Here is a 20,295-nt window from a genome sequence, read left to right as displayed (position 1 = left end):
CGGTTGCCCACACTGAGGATTGAACCTTCAACCTTCAGGAGAATATCACTTTTACATTTGATTTTCTTGTGGGCTTGTGACGCAGTGGTTATGTAGTACTATAAAGTGGACCTGAGTCACTAAGTGCTGAGAGGGGGGGGCAATAGACAAAGGAATAGGAAGTGACTGACAATAAACAAAAAGATGGGAAATAGCAAACAATGAATCTGCAGGTATTTTTAGATTGAGCTTTTTAGATTTGACAATGACAATAGAAACCTACAGAACAGATAACACAGAGAAGCTGGGGTCACATTTTATGTTTATTTATTAATTATTGATTTCAAAAGTTAATACAAAACATGACTTGGGTGCCATCAGCTAGAATTAAAACCAAAGCATTTTTTTGCTCCAAATGTATTCCCTACTATTTGAGCTATCGACAGGTAAGAAAGATTTAAAATTAAACCACTTCGAGCTATGAATGAATTTGCGCATGCATAAAAGTAAAAGAAATATGTCAGTAAATTAAAATGGAAAATTTTGCATTTAAACTTGCCGACATATTTCTGTATTGTTTTGGAATGGGGGGGGGGTACATCGTCGTCTGCTGTTTTTTTTGTTTTTTCTTTTTCCACTTGATGTTTTTAAACACCTCTCTTTTCAGAAATGCGTGCTCTAGATGCAAATGACGAATTAACACCTCTGGGTCGTATTTTGGCCAGACTTCCCATCGAGCCTCGCCTCGGAAAAATGGTAATTTATGGGTACACATTTAAGTAAGTTTTTTGTCTGTTTTTTTTTTTTTTGTTTTTTTTAAGCCAGTTTCTACTGGTGAGGTGATTAACGCTATCATGAAATTCACTTCCAAACAAACCTATCTCTGGCCAGAGTTTTACTTATCCACTTCTTGCCATGTTTTCCTACCATTTCCTCATGAACTAACCCTGCTAGCTCAACTGTTCTATATTAACCAACCTCAAATTTCTCATTCATTCTTTCAACATGACCATACCATTGATATCTCCTTTCTCTGCACTCATCTCCTTTAATCTTCCTCAGAAGTCATCAGATCTAATCCTATCTTTAAAACTCGTAACGCACATCCATTGTATCATTTTTCATATCATTTCTCTCCATCCAATGATGCTACCAGATCAGGCTGTCTGAAGATATTGGCTTCCTGAAATGAAATACACCTAACATCGATGCTTTTAGTTTTTCTACTTCATTTTTGCAAAACTTAATTATGTTCTGCAAAACCAAAAACAAAAACAACAAAACACCTTTTCTCTCCTTTTCCTTCTTCCCATTTCCCCTTTTTCTTTCTATCTCTCCCACTTCCTGACTGGTTTCCAAACTTAAAATGCACCAAACATTAATAATGTAACCCTTTTTCCTCTCCCATTGCAAAACTCATTCATGTTCTGCAGGGCAGAGAACAAAAATGATAAAATCCACTATAAAACAAACACTAAAAATTAGTGATTGAAAATACAAAGAACTTGAAGAATTAAAACTTTCTACAAAATAACTGGATTCGGCATTAAATAAACCGAAAAGAGTTGATATGCCGTAAAACAACCAAACCAAACAGGTATCACTATTGTTGAAATGAACAAGACATGATAATATAACTTAGGTGTTACAATTCATTTTTAAATAAACTCCAGACAAATAACTTTATTAGTTTCTGAAATATATGTGTTACAAAGTCGCGAAACTTTGAACCCGATTACTTAGGAGTGTCAGAAGTCGCCATTAAAAACGAGTGATGATTAATTAGACTCGCTATCTTTCGAAGCTTATAACAGCATGAATAATACTGAATCTCTTTTCCCTCTCCCATTGCCAAACTCATTCATGTTCTGCAGGGCAGGGAAGAAAAACGATAAAATCCACTATAAAACAACCAAACCAAACACTACAAACTAGTGATTGAAGTTACAAAAAACTTGAAGACTAAAAACCTTCTACAAAATAACTGGATTCGACATTAAATAACGTGAAAAGGGTTGATATGCCATAAAACAAAACAACCAAACCAATGTATATTCTGGCCCTGTCAGTGGGGCATTAGAATATGCCGACTGCCCCCCTGCAGAGGGTAAAAGTCCCTCAATAGGGGTCCTGGATATGACCTTAAACTATATCCAGTGGTGAGGCCCCAGTTTGTGGGCTTTGGGGAGTGTGGAGCCACCCTTTAATTACTATTGCTCCCAGGTCCACTCTGATCCGGAGTGGTAGTACCTGTTAGGGTCCCAACTATGGGTTAAATAGAAACCGACGTGAAAACAACAAATATATTCTATTAAAAAAATTTTTCTTCAAAATCTTTGGATTCGGCATTAAATAACCCGAAAAGGGTTGATATGCCGTAAAACAAAAACAACCAACCAACCAATGTATATCCTCAAGCCTCGCTGGCCAAGCTTCACTTCCATATATCATCATATTGAGATAAGGGTCTCAAAGGCTGCTGCAAATAAGGTGGGCTCTCTATACCATGCTAGAAAGCTACTTATGCCTGAAAGTATCCTGTACCTCTATAAGGCCACCATTCGCCCATGTATGGAGTATTGTTGTCACATTTGGGCTGGTGCATCTGCTACTAGTCTCTCGCTCTTGGACAGGGTTCAAAAGAGAGTTGCCAATCTAACAGTTCCTGAAATGTCATCTAAGCTTCAGCCTCTGTCCCATCGATGAAATGTTGCATCTCTCTGCCTGTTTCTGACGAGCTATAAGCACTTGTACCTCTCAACGTAAATATTCCCAACAAACCTGAAAAGCAGCAAAATCCCACCCCTTCACAGTAGAGATCCTTAGGTGTAAGAAAGCCTTCTACTCCAATAATTTCTTCCCCAGAACTGCTACACTTTGGAACTCTCTTCCAGGATTCTGCTTTCCCAACTGTACTGACATGCAGAAGTTCAAGTGTAATGTGAACAGACATCTTGCTGCCCATCTCCCTTCATAATATCCCTTTTAACTTATGTCACCAATAGTAGCCCCCTAATTCAAAGTAGCACTGTGTTTGGGGTGAAAATTGAATTAAAAAAAAAAAAAAATATGGACAAAACTAAAATACTCCGCAACTAGTATGATGCTCCAAAACCAGTTTTCAAATGTGAGTATTCTTGTGGTGTATTTAAAAAGGATGTTGGTAACAATTCCATCCACTATTTCTCCTGCAGGACATGGATACATAAAACATACACTGGTATCAATGGCCGACTGAAAGACAATCAGAACTTCATTTGCAGGATTGCTGCCCGTTTCTACCCAGGAAGAGATCATGGAGGTAGTTATGTTTTGCACACTCTTGCTGATGTGTCTCATGAGAGAGGTGGTTGTGGCGATGTGACGACTGCATGGAAGAAATTAACAGCTCTTTTTAATCCTCGCTTAATGACGCATTTCGTCTCACAATAGAGCTATGCTTACAACATTTTTGGCCTGTTACAGTTGAGGACATTACCAGATTGGCTCATAGCAATCATGCAATGAAACAATGGATATAATTTAACATTTTTTTTTTTTTTTTTTTTAAATTTAAAAAACAAAACAATTTTCCCAAAACTGTTTTATTTAAAATTTTTCTTTTCTATAACCCTTTTTTTCTCTAGTTGCGGAGATGCTGCGTGCATCATTGCAGCCAGCACTGCATTTCCAGAACCGTTCATCATACAGGATCGTAAACATTTGGATCGTGTGCACAAGGAATTGGCAGGTATTCGGTCCAGTGATCATTTAGCCTTACTTGAAGCGTTCCAGCTCTGGGAAGATGCAAGGTAAAAAATCGTTCAGATCATATCACTGCGAACATCAAGAATATTTTGAGGTTGGATCCTGTATACAATAAGCACCCCAGAATAAGTGACATAAACAATATTTTCCGTTGGAAAAGTTTCTTTTTTTTTATTTCTAATTAAGTTGTAAATAATTTTTTATCATCATCATCAACATCGACATTGATGGTTGCTAAGTGATTAACGACATGAACTGATAATCTGGGTGTGCCAAGTTTGACTCTAGTTCATTCCACAGAAACATCTTAACTTTGGATGTTGGCAACCTTCATGTGATCCCTCCCACAAAACCCAGTGTATGTGTGTGTGTGTGTGTATATATATATACATATATATATATAATTACTTCCCCCAAAGTAGCAATATAATAAGCTCTAAAAGTGAACTAATCTCTCATTGCAAATATAAAACCAAATTTTTTCTTTTTTTAATTTTTTTTGTTACATTTTCACCACAAACAAGGCACAGTTCCACTTTGATGTAACTACTATCAGGGACATAAATTGCAGGATACTATGTAGGGAGTTGAGCAGCAAGATGTCTGTTCACATTAACCTTGAACTTCTGCATGTCAGTACAGTTCTGGGTAAGAAACCATTAGAGTAGAAGGCTTTCTTATATCTAGGAATCTGTACTGTGTAGAGGTGGGACTTTGCTGTTTGTCGGGGGTATTTACATTGAGGGTGTACAAGGGCTTGTAGTTCATGGGAGCACCTACCATTAAAATACTTGTATAACAGACAAAGGGATGCAACATTTTGTCAATGGGACAGAGGTTGAAGCTTAGATGACAGTTCTGGACCTATCAGGTTGACGACTCTCTTTTGAATCCTGTCTAAGAGTGAGAGATAAGTAACAGATGCACCAGCCCAAGTGTGATAACAACACTCTATACGTGGCCGAATGGTGGCCTTGTGGAGGTGCAAGATACTTTCAGGCATAAGTAACTTTCTAGCACAGTAGAGAGAACCCATCTTCTTTGCAGCAGCCTCGGCAATGCTCTCGCTATATCTGTTCCAACTCATGTTCCCTCTGAACGTTAAGCCGAGGAGTTTGAACGAAGCACTTTCAGTTAATGTATCTTTAGCCATAGCTATTAATGGTTGAGAAAGTTTCTTGTAATTATTGAAGGAGACGAGCTTAGTCTTGGCAGCATTGTATGTTACCATCCATTTTTGACCCCATTCCATTACAGACTGAAGTCTTCCTCTTGGATATGTGTTCATTCGTTTTCCCCAATGTGCCTGTTATAGAGCGTGATGTTGTCAGCAAATATTCCCATCTCAGAGACTATTTTATCAGAGAGGTCATTTATGAATTTAAGGAATAATAAAGATCCAAGGATCAAACCCTTGAAGTACACCTGCATTATTGTATCACACTGTTTAGACGTAGGACCATCAAGGACAACCTGGATTCCTCTCTTATCTAAGAAGGATTTAATTATCTTAAGTATTCATCCAGTAATACCATAGGATCTGATTTTTGTGAGAAGACCATTGTGCCATATCCTGTCAAAAGCCTTAGATATATCTAGGGCTACTGCCCTCTCTTGCCTTATCCAGTGCATGGCATATACGTTCAGAGATTACAAAGTTTGAACCCCTCAGATACAGAATTCCATAAAATTATAGATCTTTTACGCACTTTCTCAGCACTTTATATAATTTTTTTTTCTAGAGGTCCTTCTCTCCTCATTGTTTCGCTGGCTTAGTACCTACTGACTTTGTTGCATTTGTGTGCCTATTTTTTGTATATGTGTGTGTTTATATGCTTGTATGCTGCATCTAATGATGTTGACTTGCTCTTCTTTTTGGTTCAATGTGGCAGTTGTCTAGAGAGTGGGATTGTCTCGGTGCAAAGTCTTTCCTCACTATAAAAAGTTTCAAGCACAGGCATTACTTGATATGTAATGGAATACACATTTTACCATCAGTGTGTATCTCGTTAACAAAAAGGCTGGCTGTAGCCTGAAACGGTGAACGGACACTCAATGAGGACTGATGCGGATATGGACGTCAATGGAAATAAAGGCTCTGGAACATCTGAGGTCTGGACCGGCAGGTGTTCAGGGCACCAAAGCCTGGACCCGGTCATCAGCAGATGTGCAGGACTGTAGAAGGTTCATAGAAGTGACCGTCCGGCATGTGCTGCTGGTGGCGCTCATGTCTGCCTCATTTGAGCCAAAGATGTATTTTTTTTTTTTTTATAGGCGTCAACACTTATCAAGGCCGATAGGCCACTCAAGGATAAGGGTTAAAGAGTGTACAGTAGTCAAAAGGACAATATAGTAATCGATAGTAATGGAAGTTCGGTAAATTTGTTAACTTAAGTGGAATGCCGGGAGCCCGAGTCGGTCCCTTTTGAATGCCGGGAGCCCAAATCAAGCATTTTGAGCTCCTGATTAGTATGTAACACATAGTGTTTTAAGACAAAAAATTCAAAAGTGCTGATATGTCATAAAATGTGGAGGAGGGAGGATTCATAACCCAAATCTTAAAATTTTTTTTCATTCTTGTCTTCAGAAAGACAAACAAAGATGGTGGAGTCAGTTTCTGTGAAAAAAAATCTTTATTGCTGCCAGTACTTTGCAAGATTTGTGATGCGAAGGTAATTAATGTATCTTTTACATCTTTATTCACGATGTAATTTTGAATAAAATAAATACGTATTAGATACGTTTGAAGCCAAAACAACACATTATTACAAAATAAACAGATATTTATTTCGTTCGAAATTTATATTTCAATTTATAAATATATTTTGAAGATACACTTCATCATCAGTATGTCTTTCTTTCTTTTTTTTTGTTTTTTTTGTCATGTTGTTGTTGTTGGAGGATTGAATCAGTAGAAGTCCGTTGGTTGTTTTTATGGTAGGCTTTTCAAATGTTGGAACGGTGCGTTGGTCATGCGGAATTCACGTTAGGGTTTGCGTTCCTTGATAGGAGCATTGGTTGAGTTTGAATAAAATGAAATACGCATTAGATACATTTGAAGCCAAAACAACGCATTATTACAAAATAACATGGCAAAAAAAAAGAAAGAAAGAAAAACATACTGATGATGAAGTGTATCTTCGAAATATATTTATAAATTTCAAACAAAATATGTTTATTTTGTAATAATGTGTTGTTTTGGCTTCAAACGTATATAATAATATATTTATTTTATTCAAACTCAACCTAACGTAATTTTGACTGTTTTTTGTCCTTGTACAATTCACCATCCCTTTTACGTTGTCTGCTGTCCAACAGCTTCTGAGCAGTTTCATTATTATATAATATTCATGACTCGAGTTTGTCTATGTCTCAGATGTTGGATAAAGGAAATTAGAGATCATGCACACACGCAAATTCCAGGTTAGCAGAGAACAAAGAAAATACCAGGTCGGACTTTGTACACCCATATTGACCTCTGATGGAACAAGGAGATGCAGGTCAGACTTTGTACACACATATTGACCTCTGATAGCAAAAAGGAAGAAATTGTCAATAAAAGCAAGTGCAAAAAAAAACCCCAACAAAATCCAAAAAAATCATAACAAAATAATCCGAACAGCACAAAGTTTAAGAAACAAAAACAAGCGAGGCAAAATAATAAGCGCCCCCTCAAACGTGATGCATACAACATCGGAGCCAATGCGTATTTCACTAGAGGGGCCTTACTTGTGTACGTCCGCCAAAATATTTTCTGATTGCGCGATTCAGTTGTAGTCTTGATCACAATATCAAAATATTGATCGATCTGCATAGACTTACAATGTTTATATAATTTTATTTAATATATATATATATATATATACATACATGTAACCTCTGACTTTCTTCAGGTGTATCTTGTTGAACTTGGGGGTCTTTCTCATTCATATATATATATATATATATATATATATATATATATATACACACACACATACATATGCGCGTACGTGTGTGTGTGTGTGTGTGTATATATATATAATATATATTTTGTTAGATGCAGCCACTCTGATGAGTCATAGACGACGAAACCTGTGTCAATGGATAATTATATTTTAGAAACAATATATATGTCGCTCCCCATTTGGTGGTACCAAATTAGTAAAAAGAAAAATAATTCTCAACTCGCATTTAGGTGCAAATGCTTTTTCGTATAAAGTATTGAATTTCATTCCAAAAGTATCGAAAAACAAAAACAAATAAACACACATACATATTTATATATATATATATATATATATATATATATATATGTGTGTATGTTTATATGTGTGCGAGTGTGTGTATATATATTTGTGTGTGCATGTATGTATATATGTATGTATGTGTGTGTATATATCCGGAGTTCGACAAGATACACCTGAAGAAAGGCAGAGGTTACAGCGGTTGAAAAGTTGTGCAAAAAACACTCAAGATGAGAACAGTAGTCTAAATGATCGAAATTATCAATCCTCATCTAAAAAATTCAGCAACAGAATAAGAATAAAACTTCAAAATACATGTTTTAATATTTTTTTTTTTGTTTCTTGTTTCAGAATGAACTACAAAACATTCTAATGAACGAAAGTTTCCTGGATGAAAATCTGACACAGAAAATCTACAATTATACGAGTCCTGATGACAGTCTCAATGTTGTGAGTTGCAGCAAAATTTTGTCTCAACAATTCCCCATTCTATAATACAAGGTGTAATAATAAAATTGTTGTCATAGAAAAGATGACATGATTCCATTTCCGTTTGATGAAAACTGGTTTTCTTTTTTTATTGCAGACCATCTACTAGTTGGCCAGTTGTGTACAAATCCCAATAGTATTAAGATCATTCTGTCATGTCTGAAAGTAACACAATGTTTAACAAGCAGGATCGGAGATGCGCCACTGTACAACTCATGCTCTCTACTATTAGCATTATATTAATATGATTTATGAAAATAAATAGTTGTATTAGTATTGATTTAAAAAGAATTGGTTGTATTAGTATTATTTATTTATAAATGAAATATATTAGTATTATTTTAAAATAAACTGGTTATATTTTTATAATTTCTTTTAAAAAGAATTAGCTATATTCAAATTAATTATTTTTAAAAGAATTTGTTGTATTAGTGTTATTTATTTTTTTAAAAATTGGTTATATTATTATTCATTATTTAAAAAAAACTTGGTTATTTTATTATTTATTTATGTATTAGTATAAATTATTTTAAAAAGAATTGGTTATATTATTGTTATTTATTTTAAAAGAATTAGTTGTATTATTAATTTAATAATGAATTAGTTGTATTAGTATTTTTTTTAATAATTGGTCATATTAGTATTATCAATTAAAAAAAGAATTGGTTGTTTAAAAAAAAAAGAATTACATCAGTGTTAATTATTTTAACAAGAATTGATTTTATCATTATTCTTTATTTTAAAAGAATTAGTTTTTTTTAAAGAATTGGTTACATTAGTGTGATTTATTTTAAAAAGAATTGGTTATATAAGAACTAATTATTTTAATAAGAATGTGTGTGTGTATATATATATATATATATAGTAATTTATAAAATATATATGGCAATTAAGCTACACTGAATATTCGGTGTTTCCTCCACTCTAGGATTCGTCAGGCTTATGCATATATATATATATATATATATATATATATATATATATATATATATATATTAGTGGTGGGACGATTAATCGGAATCGTAAGAATCGTGTATTTTGGGAGGTATCGGAATCGCATCGTTAAAAAATACCTTAATTTTCCAATTCCTTCATTACGATTCTTTTAGTCTGATGCTGAAAAAAAGGAAAAAAATTCCTGATATTTCTAACCGCAAGAGAGAAATAAAAAGAAACCAAAGAAATTCATTATTAACAGGGCAATGCTTAGTGCCCCTCCCTTACAAGGTTCATTCATTCAGATCTATTGTAATCAAAACTACAAAAGAGTTAACTTGAAAAGAAGTATGCAGGGCTCTATATTGCGAGTAAAAATAAAAAAAACGCTTATCTTTTTGGCGATTGTTTTTTTTTACTGACAAATCTAATACTGAATGAAAATGCTTTTTCAACTTATATTTTCTTAAAATAAAACGAGCAAAGTCAAATTATTTAAACAGTAAAAGGTTTAATAGAACAATATACTTTTTTTTTTCTTTTTTTAAAAGAAGGCTTTTGAAAGAAATATCTCTAAAATGAAATTGATCACATTGTATTATTTCGCAAAGTTTTGACAGTAGTCGGTTTCTTTTGAAGTTTCAAAAAAATCGACCCCATACCTATCTCTACCAAACCTAAAGTTATTAAATAACCCCTTGTTAATTTAAGGGTAATTAATTCAATTCAGTCAAGTTTTTTTTTTCAATTTCATTGAAATAAAATCCATTATTTTTTTTTTCTCCAGAAAGATAAAACCCTGAATTTGATTATATTAAAAGCAGAATAATATAATCTTTTTTCTAGAATTTTAAATTGAAAATTAAAAGTGTTTTGCACAGTTCTTTGCCGAACGAAAAAGAAATTAATATATATATTTTTAAAAGGTTTTGTAATCAGTTAATTTTTATGTCTAAATAATATTTACGATTAATTAAATAATTTCATTTTAAAAAGTATTTATAAATAGAATTTTACTAGTTGGCTTTGTATTACTGTACACATAGATTCGAAAAAGTTGTCAAAAAACAAATATATAACAAATAAATGTTATCAAAGGCAAGATAAGTTATTTTTCTACCTAACTGGATATATTTTTCGGGTTTTTATTCAATGTAACATGTTTATTCAGCTCAAAAAGCATACAGTGTTTACCGATGTATTGGAAAATTCAAAATGGCGCCCGACACTCTCTGTAACACGGTAAGTTTGGGAAAAGATGTTATAAATAATAAACTATACAAAATACTGCTATAAACTCGCTCAATATATGTTACCGTGACATATTTTGATATATATTCGGTGTTTTTTTTAATAGTATTTTGTCTAGTTTATTATTTGTAACACCTTTTCCCGAACTTACCATGTTAAAGAGAGTGTCGGGCGCCATTTTGAATTTTCCATTACATCGGTAAACACTGCATGTTTTTGAGCTGAATAAACATGTTACATTGAATAAAAACAAAAAAAATGTATCCAGTTTGGTAGAAAAGTAACTTATCTTGCCTTTGATCTATGTGTACAGTAATACAAACCCGGTTATTTTGTATCTACGGCGCCATGTCACGTGGTATATTGTTTTTTTTTCATTATTCATTCATTACGCACGTTCATTTATAAATTATTAAATTAAATATTTATCTTTTTTATATTTAATTAGTATATATTTTCTTTCTCTTCCGCTATATTTTTTTTATTTAATTCATTAAATCTGTTAATTATGAGGACCAAAATAATGAATCGTGTGTATTTATTCTCTAATTTTCTTGTTTTTGTTCTGTTATATAAATTCTATTTTATTTGTTTTTTCTCTGAAGGATTAATTCTATTTTCTTTGAGTTTTTTTTTCTGTATTCCAATTAAGTAAAATAAATTTTCTCTAGAATAAATTTTGCTAATTTTTCCGTTTAGTTTGCTATATAATAATTTTATTTAATCCAAAACACGACGGTGTAGACATAAAATATCTCTTCCAAAGTTAGGGAACATATTTGGGAACTACCGACCATAAGTATAAAACTACCTGGTATATTTCAAAACAATAAATTCCCTAGGAATCGGAATCGGAATCGTACTTGGTATCGGAATCGTTAATCAATATTTTCCTGGAATCGGAATCGTATAAAAATTAGGAATCGTCCGAACACTAATATATATATATATATATATATTAGTTTGATTTCTTTTTTTTTTTTTGAGAATTATTGAAAAAACTTTTTAAAATCTTTTAAAACTATTTTGGGAAGATTATATATAGGATTTTTTGTTATTTTTAATGAAATAATTTTATTTTTATAATTTCATAAACATATATTTATTATATAAATGTGAATAAAAAACCTTTATTTTTTTAATTAAAATAATGTATTTTTATACTTTCATAAACATATATAAATTCAAATAAAAAATGTTTATTTTTTAAATTAAAAAAAAACAAAAAACTTCTTTCCTAGACATTTATCATAAAATTTTAAACAAAATAAAAACATTTATTTTTTAAATTTTGCTAATAAAAGTTAAAATAAAACTAATTGTGTTATTTTTTATCTGTATAATTTTGTTAATTTTTATCGGTATAATTTTGTTAATTTTTATTGTATATTTTTCAATGTATTTTTCTATTTTATTTCAATAAATCGTTTCACAATAAAAATCTTGAAGAACAATAAAAGTGAAAAAAACTGATTTGCCGGTAGCAGACGCAACAGAAATTAGGAAGTATATATATATATATATATATATATATATATATATATATATATATATATACACACACACACACACATTTCTGTGAAAATATATTTTCTTATCAATGTAATTAAAGATGAATATAGTGAATTAATGATAAAAACTATATTCCAAATTTCATGATGTTGACCATCTTACAATTTATTCCTTTAATTCAGTTGGCATTTACAATTCTTGACAGTATTTGTTTCGTAGCGCAAAATCAATCATTTAATTATTATATGAATTAGTGAATCTATTATGCCAAATCACACTTCATTTCCTTTTGATGGATTGAGTGTTGCTATTTCTTCTGATGAGTTAAGAGCATAATAGATTTGATTTTGCACTATGAAACAGATACTGTCAAGAATTGTAAATGTCAACTAAATTAAAGGAATAAATTATAAGATGGTCAACATCATGAACTTTTGAATATTGTTTTTTGTCGTTTATTCATTATATATATATATATATATATATATATATATATATATATATATATATATATATATATATGTGTATATAAAGAACAAGTAGTTGATAAAACACGTTAAAAAATCTCTTTGAAAAAGAGTTAAAAAGGTATTGTCTATAGTTAAAAACATATTTAATTTTAAAAAGGAAGCACAAAATAAGTGGATAGTCCTTAATCTGCCGAGTTTCGATGAAATACTTTCGTTCTCATCAGAGGGTAAGATTTAGCAAAATGCGGGATTGGATTTTGCTTGCAAAAGTATTTGATGAAACTACAAGTAAGTCATAGATCTTACTTGGTAAAAAATATTGAAGCAGAGAAAATAGGGTGACGAAAAAGGTGATTTCGCGTGAATGGATAGTCTGGTGAAGAGTAAAATATCCAATAACGGTAAAATCCCAAAATCAAAATCCAAAAAAGTTGGTTAGGTTTCCAGTGAATATATATATATATATATATATATAAGTAGGTTGTAGTTTGCTTGAAGCATTGTTGAAGAAAATTATAAGGTAAAATTAAAAGCCAAGAACAATGCGAGATTTTTTTTTTTTTTTTTATAGAATAAGCTTTTAATTTTACCTTATATATATATATATATATATATATATATATATATATATATATATATATATATATATATATATATATGTTCACTATAAATGAATATTCTCCATTTTCTTAGCATTAATGAAGATGAAGTTTTTTCATTTTCTTGTCTCTATTTCTGATTTGAAATGTTTTTCTTCCACAGCTTCACTCTTAGAATTCCAAAAATCAGTTCTTGATTGCACCCAATATTCCACTTGCTTTTTTTTATTATTATATTGATGTTAAATTAATATGATGCTTTTTTTTTTGTTAGTTTCTTGCATCAAGTGGCTTCATGCCTTGTCTGGAGTAATTTCCATGAAAAAATAAGTAAATAAATAAAAATAACATTTAAAAAAAAAAAATTTCAAACATCTTTCTACCACAGCTGACGACGATTCTTTGTGCTGGTTTCGATTCCAATATTACTTACCAAAGCGAGAAACGCAACGTGCCGACCGCCAAAAGCATGCAGAAATCACAGAAGAATTGCATCAATTTTGAAAAGCAGTTCTCATCTCCATTCTATATCATTAGTGAAAAGGTAAGGTTTTGAAAATATACAAATGCTGCAAAGTATGCACCCCGTGTCCCTCAAATTGACAAATTTAAAAGGACACAGTAAATTACCCATGTATCCAATTGATACTGTTCAGTTTTTATGTGATTTAATTAAAAAAAAATATTATTTTACAAAATAAATAAATTTAAAATTTTGATGACAATTCTGATCAGGGTTGTAAAGTCAGAATGTAGAAAGTTTGACTTTAATGCTAAGTATATATATATATATTATTCCTTAATTGGAATTCATTTTTGAAATGAGCATTATATATTAATTTATTTTTATTTCGGACTATTATTCTCATCCAACCCAAAGCGTGCCAGAGGTTAATTGGCCAAAATGTGGTGAGACGACAACAACTATGGATGGCAGTGATGGCTGAGAATGCAGTTAGGAGATTCGAAGTTCCTATCCGTCGCGGTTACCACCTGACGAAGGCCAGAGGAATAGTTGGCCGAAACGTTGTGAATAAACAAAACCAATAAAAGATCAAAAACAACAACTAATAAAGATGAGAATAATAGTCCGAAATAAAAATAAATTAATATTTAATGCTGAGATTCTGAGAATTATGGTTCCAGCCGCTAGGTTTCAAAACCTTATGGTTCCAGCCGCCAGGTTTCCAAAAATTATGGTTCCAGCCGCCAGGTTTCCAAAAATTATGGTTCCAGCTGCCAGGTTTCCAAAAATTATGGTTCCAGCTGCCAGGTTTCCAAAAATTATGGTTCCAGCTGCCAGGTTTCCAAAAAATTAGGGTTCCAGTTACTAGGTTTTAAAAAATCCTAGGCATTACCGGTTTATGATTGGCTGGAATTAAAATATGAGTCATCCTCAATTTAAAATAAATGACGATGACATCCAATTTATTACTTGCTGTTTTTATTATTATGCAGCGTGTCTCAGAATTAAACATCAATTTTTAACGATCAATTTAGCATCAGAGATATTTAATTTTGAGACACCGTTTAATGACGTTGAATTAATAACGTGAAAAGAAGACAAAATAATTTTGTTTTTACAGTATTTTTTGCAGCTGCACACGCAAACAGTTTCCTCCAAACAAATGACGACGGTCACTCCTCTTCAGCTACTGCTGTTTGCATCGTGTCCTGTTGTCTACGAATGGGGGCTTGTCATCCTTGACGATTGGTTAGTATTTTTTGTCTTTGCGGTTTTCTTTCTTTTTCTTCTCCCATTTAATCCATAAAGAGCAGAGCACGTGGAAGCCATCTATCATATTGCTCAATCATGCATCTGAATGTCCCTAGTCATCCTAAAAAAACTGCGTTCTAAAATCTTGTCAAAAAAAGTAATAAATGTAATTTTTTAATATATTTTTGGTGGAGCTGTCTACCAAGATGGACATTTTCTGGTGTCCTGATCTAAGCAGGCTATAATCGCTTTGCTCTTCCGTTTACCTGCTTTCCAGCTGATAACAATATGGTCGTCTTCAAGTCCAACGTAAACAAGTTCTTGATTAGCCGTTCTCCTTAAGTAATCCAATTTACCAAATTTCCACTACTAACGATTATTACGACATTGTCCCATCGACTACTGCACACTCTTTATCCCTTATCCTTGAGTGGCCACTGGGCCTTGGTAAGTGGTGACGCTTATGGAAAAGAAAATAAGTTTTGTTTGTTAAATAAAAAAAAACCTTAAACTCTGAATTTGTACAGTTGTAATTAACTCTTTATGACCTGATTGAACTACTTCGTTCAGTCATAAATAAATGAATGTAATTACATAAATAAAGTGGGAATTGATTCAAACACGCCTTGTACGTATTAGTTCAATATCTGGGCATATGCCAGATATTTCCATTGCTTACATTCAGTATGCCGCCATCTAAAATTAACAATAAATATTTTTTAATCATCTACATCATAATTCAGGCCATAAAGGGTTAAATATTTCTTGGTCAACTCATGGTTGAAAATTCAAATATATTATTGAGATTGGATAACACACACATACACACAAAAAAAAAGAAAAGAAAAAGCTTTTTTTTTCATCTTCGTACGGATTTAATGAACTTGATATTTCTCTTCGTTTATAGGATCAGGCTGAAGATTAAACCAAATCTTGCTTCAAAAATCGTAGCATTACGACGAGCTATGGAAGCTTTGATTTTACGTACAGCACAAAATCCTCCCATGGTTGCACAGCCAAATCAACAAGAATCTGCCCTGATAAACGTTGTGCGGATGCTGTCTCAACCCAACGCAGGACGCTTTGGAATTTCTGACCAGAATATGTAAGTTATTTATTTATTAATGTTGTCCTTGTCCGTACGACCATTATAAGCTGTGTTATCTATTTTCTGATACTATTGACATCCCCCCCCTCCCCAAAGTGGTCGGGGGAAAAAAAAAAAGAAAAAAAGAGGGCAAATAGGTTCCTATTTACTTGCCTCTTCACCAGGGTGGGAGGGTGTGGGGGGAGTTAGATACAATGTCGGTAAGGAAAGGGAGAAAATCCAGCTTATTAAAAATGGCATTCTTGATTGAGATTAAAAAAAAAAAAAATTGCTCCAATCAAAAAGAATTTCTCTTTGGACTAACGATACTTCACTTTGATCTTAACTAGAAGATGAGAAAAAAACAGTCTCTTGTTGATTGACTCAACTACTGACCACTTTTCCAAAAATTGCTTTCTTTCTGAACATTCACGCCCTTCGCCCTTCCTTTCTCTTTAACATTTAAAAAGATACTGGGGGGGGGTTGTAGGGGTGTGTTGTGTAGGGGGGGGTGATCAAAACAACCCTGTTTATAAAAACAATGTTGGCCGGGTGTTTGGAGGTGTAAAAGAAAAAAAAAGTTTTAGTAGGAAAGTAGGCTTGAACCCCGAACCTTTGATGTGGAGGTGGAAACGAAATGGACCTAGTCATCTCGGCCACGAGAGAAAAGGAATGAAAAACCTCTTAATTTAGCGTTTATGAAATGAAATTAACAGGTGCGAGAACCTTAAGTCGCGTGATGTTTGACCTTGAAACATGACGCGGCTACAAGCCAGTTTTCGCTTGTTTTATACTGAAAAGTGAACGATACACCGGACGCTCTAAAAATCTGGAAAAAAATATCGCGTGAAAGTCGGGCAAATTAAATAATCATTTATACGTGATATAAAAAGTTTTAAGAAGGGATGTGCCGACCGAAATGTCCAGCGAAAAAAGCCTTTTACAGACCTACACAAAAAGCGAACACGCATACATACACACATTTTCGCTTTTATATATATATATATATATATATATATATATATATATATATATATATATATATATATATATATATATATAGATAGATAACTTTATTGCAGAAAGATATCAAATTTTTCATTAAAATAATTTAGAAAATCAATTTATAGCAAATATTTGTATTGAAGAAATTGGTTTTAATATTTTATTTTTTCTCTTTTTTAAGCAATCCTCCAAAGAAAAAGTTTGCAAAATTTTGTGGCGGCAAGAAAGGCAGCTATGGTGGCGGCAACAGTCACTGAACTCTGTGATATTGGAGCCTACTTACAATCTGCAGAGGAAATTAAAATAAAAAATCTTTTTAAACAGACAGGCTGATTATGTTTTTAATAGCGTTTGTATACAACCAACTTTGAATGAAATTGTCTCCAAGCAATAAGAGTTAACGACTAAAAAGATATCGGTTAACTGATTGGAAATTTTACCTTCAGTAAAAGAAACCAGAATATTTTGGCTTTTAACCAAGGCCATGTCTATAACAGGCCAGGCAATCATGCAAGGAGGGCTTTCAGTGAAGATGATGTAAATTTGCTTGTATAAAAAATTATCTAAGGGGGAAAATTTAACATTTTTTATATGTAATACACATAAGAAAGTAAGGAGAACCATGAGTTAATTGATAAAATACAAAATTAATCGCAAATTCCTATAAATTAAAGGACAGTTAACTTTGAATAAACAAAGACAAACATATAAAAATTGTTATTTCTGAAATTTCAAGCTGACTACAATATGGTTGTCTTCAAGTCTAACGTAAATAAGTTCTTGATGAGCCGTTCCATATAAGTTATCAAATTTTCCAAATTTTCATTACTAATGATTACTATATTGTCCAATTTCTAATGTACAATCTTTAACCCTTATCCTTGAGTGGCCTCTTGGCCTTGATAATGTGATGATGCCTATGTAAAAAAAAAAAAAAAAAAAAAAATATATAAAAATTGTTATTTCTGGAATTTCAAGTGTCATTCTAAATAAGTAACACATTTATTACTCAGAACAGCTTAACCCGACAGGATCGTACTCCCCCCCCCCCATGTCTACTCCCTCCCTGCACCACACCTCCCTCCAAAATCCCTAACTGCTCACATTCACAAAGTATAGGCTCCACTTTCTTTCAGAGTGTAAACCACACCCGAATATCTCATAAAAAAACAAATGTAATTTTGACTCTCGTTTCGATATCGCTCCTTTTTTTTGGTCTGATGAAGTGGTATTTTTGAATTGGAATTCCACTGAAACATGTATGTGTAATAAACAGACTATATATATATATATATATATATATATATAATCTGTGGAAATATTTTTATTCACTTATATTTCCTTTTTATATATACCAATCCTTATTTAAGAAGCCCAATGTAATTACAGAGCATATAATGAATTAATGACAAAAGTCTATATTCCAAATTTCATGATGTTGACCATCTTACAATTTATTCCTTTAATTAAGTTGATATTTACAATTCTTGACAGCAACTGTTTCGTAGCAGAAAATCATTCATTTAATTGTTATAACAATCAATGAATTTATTTTGTCATTGATTCATCAGAAGAAATAGCAACAATCAATCCATCAAAAGATAATAAAATGCGTGTGGACATGATTAAAAAATCTGAAAATTGAAAGAGAAGCTGCAAATACCTTATAGCTTGCTTACATTACGCCATTTTGAACTTAGAAACTTAGAAATATCTATATATATATATATATATATATATATAGTAATTTATAAAATATATATGGCGATAAATTACTAACTAGCTCTACCAACGTATTGAGCACTTTTGAAGTAAATACATAAAGTTTACGCATAAATCTATACTTTCATATATTAATTTATGTGAGTAAATTAAGTAGTTATATATATATATAAAACATCAAAGGAGGTTCTCCTCAAGGGAGATAATCGTAACAATGAAGCACTTTCTCATCAAAAGGGAGATTCTCCTCAAGGGAGGTAATCGACAATTAGCTTTGAATAAACAAAAACAAATGTATAAAAAAAAATGTTATTTCTTACTTGACTTTGAACATTTTTGTACAGTGCATGAACAACCTTTACCAACAACTCGTTTTCATCTAGATTATATAAAACCCACCAAACAACATCTCTTGCCTTTGTCAAAAACTTTTTCTGGATCCACAAAATAAAATACAGGTTCCTATTCTTACCAAGATACTTCTCTTGAGATAAATATAGCACAAGTCTTACATTAACCAGACATAAAACTATACAGTATTTTATTTGACTTCCTATTTGCTGTTCGATTATTCTGTGTCACTTTCAGAACATGATGATCCTTCAATTTTAAAGCTTCCCCCGTTATGCCTTATAACATGTCACAATTATATTAAGTTACTTGTGTCTTTTGGGATAACCTCTATAAAAAACAATTAAAACAGACGATGAAGGAGTTTGAGATTGTCGGACTGACTTCCTCATCTTGGTTGTTATAGTCACAACGTTTCTGCCGTTTTGCCCTCCAGCCTTCATCAGGTGTTTTGTATCGAACTGGGGAACCGTAATAATAATAAAGGGTTGGGTTCGAGACTCCAGCTAGGTTCATAGTTGCTGATTCTCTGTTTTGAATGTTACTTTTCACTGCCTTCGTTCACGATTGAACTCAGCACCTTTTTGGGTAACTGTAAACTTTGATACAACGTCTAGGACCACTCGGCCATATGTCACTAGGACAATTCTTAGTTGGTTTTTGTTAATGTTAAACCTATGTTGTTATTCAAGGTTTTCTCTCTCTATCAGAGGTGTCCAAATTGTATTCAGCTCTATGCTTGGTTTGCTCAGTAGGTTGTTATATCCGAGCATGTGAGCTGTTTAAGTTTTCTCACTTTCCAGTGGGTCTCTCTGTTTATTTTTTTTTTTTATTTTTACTTCGTCCCATAGGGGGCGATGGTGTCCTCTCTCTAACTAAAGGGGAGATGGAAAAATCGGGTATAGCCAACCATGTCTGGGACAAAGTAAAAATAATAGTGATCCTAGACGTTGTATCAAAGTTTAGTTACCCAAAGGTGCTGAGTTCAATCGTGAACGAGGGCAATGAAAAGTAACATTCAAAACAGAGAATCAGAACCTACCTGGAGTCCAAACACGGTACCCCCGTAATAATAATAAAGGGTTGGGTTTGAGACTCCTAACAAACGGTTCCCCAGTTCGATAAAAAATACCTGATGAAAGCCGGAGGGCAAAACGGCCGAAACGTTGTGACTATAACAACCAAGATGAGGAAGTCAGTCCGA

At 32.4% G+C, this 20,295-nt stretch overlaps 1 protein-coding gene across 3 annotated transcripts in view; it reads left to right on the top strand.

Annotated features, from left to right (window-relative positions):
- Positions 1–17,343, top strand: part of LOC145268855 (ATP-dependent RNA helicase A-like) — a 109,555-nt gene extending 92,212 nt beyond the window's left edge. For all 3 annotated transcript variants that reach the window (XM_080124535.1, XM_080124534.1, XM_080124536.1), the window contains 8 exons: positions 647–758; positions 3,606–3,770; positions 6,314–6,398; positions 8,304–8,402; positions 13,598–13,753; positions 14,796–14,923; positions 15,834–16,031; positions 17,200–17,343. In XM_080124535.1, the coding sequence (XP_079980661.1) occupies positions 647–758; positions 3,606–3,770; positions 6,314–6,398; positions 8,304–8,402; positions 13,598–13,753; positions 14,796–14,923; positions 15,834–16,031; positions 17,200–17,275 (1,019 nt within the window). In that variant the 3' untranslated portion in view covers positions 17,276–17,343. The remainder of the gene's footprint in view (positions 1–646; positions 759–3,605; positions 3,771–6,313; positions 6,399–8,303; positions 8,403–13,597; positions 13,754–14,795; positions 14,924–15,833; positions 16,032–17,199) is intronic.
- The last annotated feature ends 2,952 nt before the right edge of the window (positions 17,344–20,295 follow it).

Source organism: Euprymna scolopes, chromosome 44 (genome assembly GCF_053919585.1).
Source record: "Euprymna scolopes isolate OS-2025 chromosome 44, ASM5391958v1, whole genome shotgun sequence".
NCBI lineage: Eukaryota > Metazoa > Mollusca > Cephalopoda > Sepiida > Sepiolidae > Euprymna > Euprymna scolopes.
This window is presented reverse-complemented; position numbering and strand designations above follow the sequence as displayed.